The sequence below is a fragment of the Hordeum vulgare genome, chromosome 2H (assembly GCF_904849725.1).
Source record: "Hordeum vulgare subsp. vulgare chromosome 2H, MorexV3_pseudomolecules_assembly, whole genome shotgun sequence".
In the NCBI taxonomy this organism is placed as follows: Eukaryota; Viridiplantae; Streptophyta; class Magnoliopsida; order Poales; family Poaceae; genus Hordeum; species Hordeum vulgare.
The window spans coordinates 640,665,702-640,667,824 of NC_058519.1; the positions used below are offsets into that span (position 1 = coordinate 640,665,702).

The following is a 2,123-nucleotide window of genomic DNA, read 5'->3' on the forward strand; positions in this document are numbered from 1 at the left end:
AAACCGTGCCTCTCACAAAAAAAGGCACAGACGTGCCTCTCGCGAAGGCAAAATGTGCCTTCCGCGGAAGCAAAACCGTGCGTCTTGCAAAAAAACAAAAACACGTTTTTTTCTTTCCGAGAGGCACGGCCGTGCCTCTCGTGAAGGCAAAACCGTGTCTTTCCGGAAAAAAAACATGTTTTTTTCGCGTAAAGAAAACATGTTTTTTCATGTTTTTTTTTTATTTCGTCTAAAAGTTACGAAAGATCGGTGAAAAGCCGTAACACCCGGCTAAAAATGCATCAAATGACGACGTGTGGGAGTGATCGCTGGAAGGCTTCCGAGGAAGCGCTCACTAACTATATTGCTGTCGAAGCCAGAAGGCCTTACAAACAAGCGTCCAGGCTTTGTAAGGCCTCGCCACTGTAACCTCCTACGAGCCGGCCCAGGATTTCATGGGCCGCGCTTCGTCGCCGCTGCCCCACACGTTATTAGTCCAACCCAATCCCCTCTGCTCGGCCGTGACGGCGTGTCTGGGAATCCCAATCTCCGCCTCCACCCCGCACCTGCGCCTAAAACCCTAGCTCGCCTCCGCCGCCCCGCCCAGCCCCCATGGCGCCGAAGAAGCGGAAGGCGGATCCGGCGGCGGCCGTCGCCGACGCCGCCGCCCACCACGAGCAGCCGGAGCAGAAGCCCCGCATCGGGACCATCTACTACCCCATCACCGACGACCCCCCGGAGCCGGCCGCGGACGCCGCCGCCGCCGCCGCCGCCGCGCTGGAGGACGAGGACCTCTCCTACGACTACGAGGAGGAGGACGTCACCAAGCTGCTCGAGCCGCTCTCCCGGGAGCAGCTCGTGGCGCTTCTCCGGGCGGCCGCCGAGTCGAGCCCCGCGACCATGGCGGCCGTGCGCCGCGCGGCCGAGTGCGACCCCGCCAGCAGGAAGCTCTTCGTGCACGGCCTCGGCTGGGGCGCCGGCGTCGAGGACCTCCGCTCGGCCTTCTCCCGCTTCGGCGAGCTCGAGGACTGCCGCGTCATCACGGACAAGCAGTCGGGCAAGTCCAAGGGCTACGGCTTCGTCCTCTTCCAGTCCCGCACCTCGGCGCTCCGCGCCCTACGCCGCCCCCAGCTTAGCATCGGCGGCCGTCTCGCCTTCTGCCACCTCGCCGCCTCGGGCCCCGCGCCCCCGGCCTCCCAGTCCCAGAACCCTAGCTCCAACGCCAGCTCCGGCGCCGCCAACAACAGCGCCCCCGCTTCCTCGTCCTCGCAGGCTGACAACATGCAGCGCAAGATCTTTGTTGGCAACGTGCACGCCGATGTCGATGTTAATCGCCTCTATGAGTACTTCTCGCAGTTTGGTGAGATTGAGGAGGGGCCGCTGGGCTTTGACAAGAGCACTGGCAAGCCCAAGGGGTTTGCTCTGTTCGTTTACAAGTCTGTGGACAGTGCTCGCCGCGCCCTGGAGGAGCCCATGAGGAGTTTTGATGGCAAGATGCTCAATGTGCAGAAGGCCATAGATGGGAGGACAAAGGGCACATCTGGGTCCAACTCTAGTGCTAACAATGCCAATGCCACCGCCGCTTCTACACAAATGACCGTGCCCTCTATTGCCGCCATTAATCCATATGATCCATCAGCATATGGTGCCGCTGCTGTTCATGACATGGGGTTCGCCCAGCAAGCTGCCTTGCTGGGGATGGGTGCACAGCAGCAAGCGTTTGCGCAGCCCAATACTGCAATGCTGGCAATGATGGCAGCTGCGATGCAGAACCCAGCCATGCTTGCATCGCTAAATCCAGCTTTTGCTGCTGCTGCACTGGGTGCCGGTGGGCAAGCTGGCATTCCTGGTTTTGGAGCTCAGGGCTTTGGGACACAAGGGTTTGGGGCTGCTGGTATCAATTTTCCAAATGCATCAGGTCTTCAGGGAGCTGCAGCATATCAAGGAGGGCCTCCTGGTTTTCAGGGGTCACCTGGCTTCCCGACTTCTGCTGGGTTTCAGGTTGGCCAAGCAGCTTCCCAATCGGGTACTACTGCTGCGGCCACTGGTGCTGCTGCTTATCAGACTGGGGCTGCTGGGCAGGGCCAAGTGTCCAATTCACAGATTGGTGGTACTGGTTTTCAGGGTGGCTATTGACAGCACTA

At 60.3% G+C, this 2,123-nt stretch overlaps 1 protein-coding gene across 1 annotated transcript; it reads left to right on the forward strand.

Annotated features, from left to right (window-relative positions):
- Positions 1-505: 505 nt before the first annotated feature.
- Positions 506-2,123, forward strand: LOC123428223 (RNA-binding protein P-like). The gene has a single exon (XM_045112413.1). It carries the CDS (start codon positions 592-594, stop codon positions 2,113-2,115), a length of 1,524 nt encoding a protein of 507 aa, XP_044968348.1. The 5' UTR covers positions 506-591; the 3' UTR covers positions 2,116-2,123.

Excerpts from the sequence above, each read along its gene's own strand:
- LOC123428223 (XM_045112413.1), top strand. The coding sequence starts at position 592 with ATGGCGCCGAAGAAGCGGAAGGCGGATCCGGCGGCGGCCGTCGCCGAC.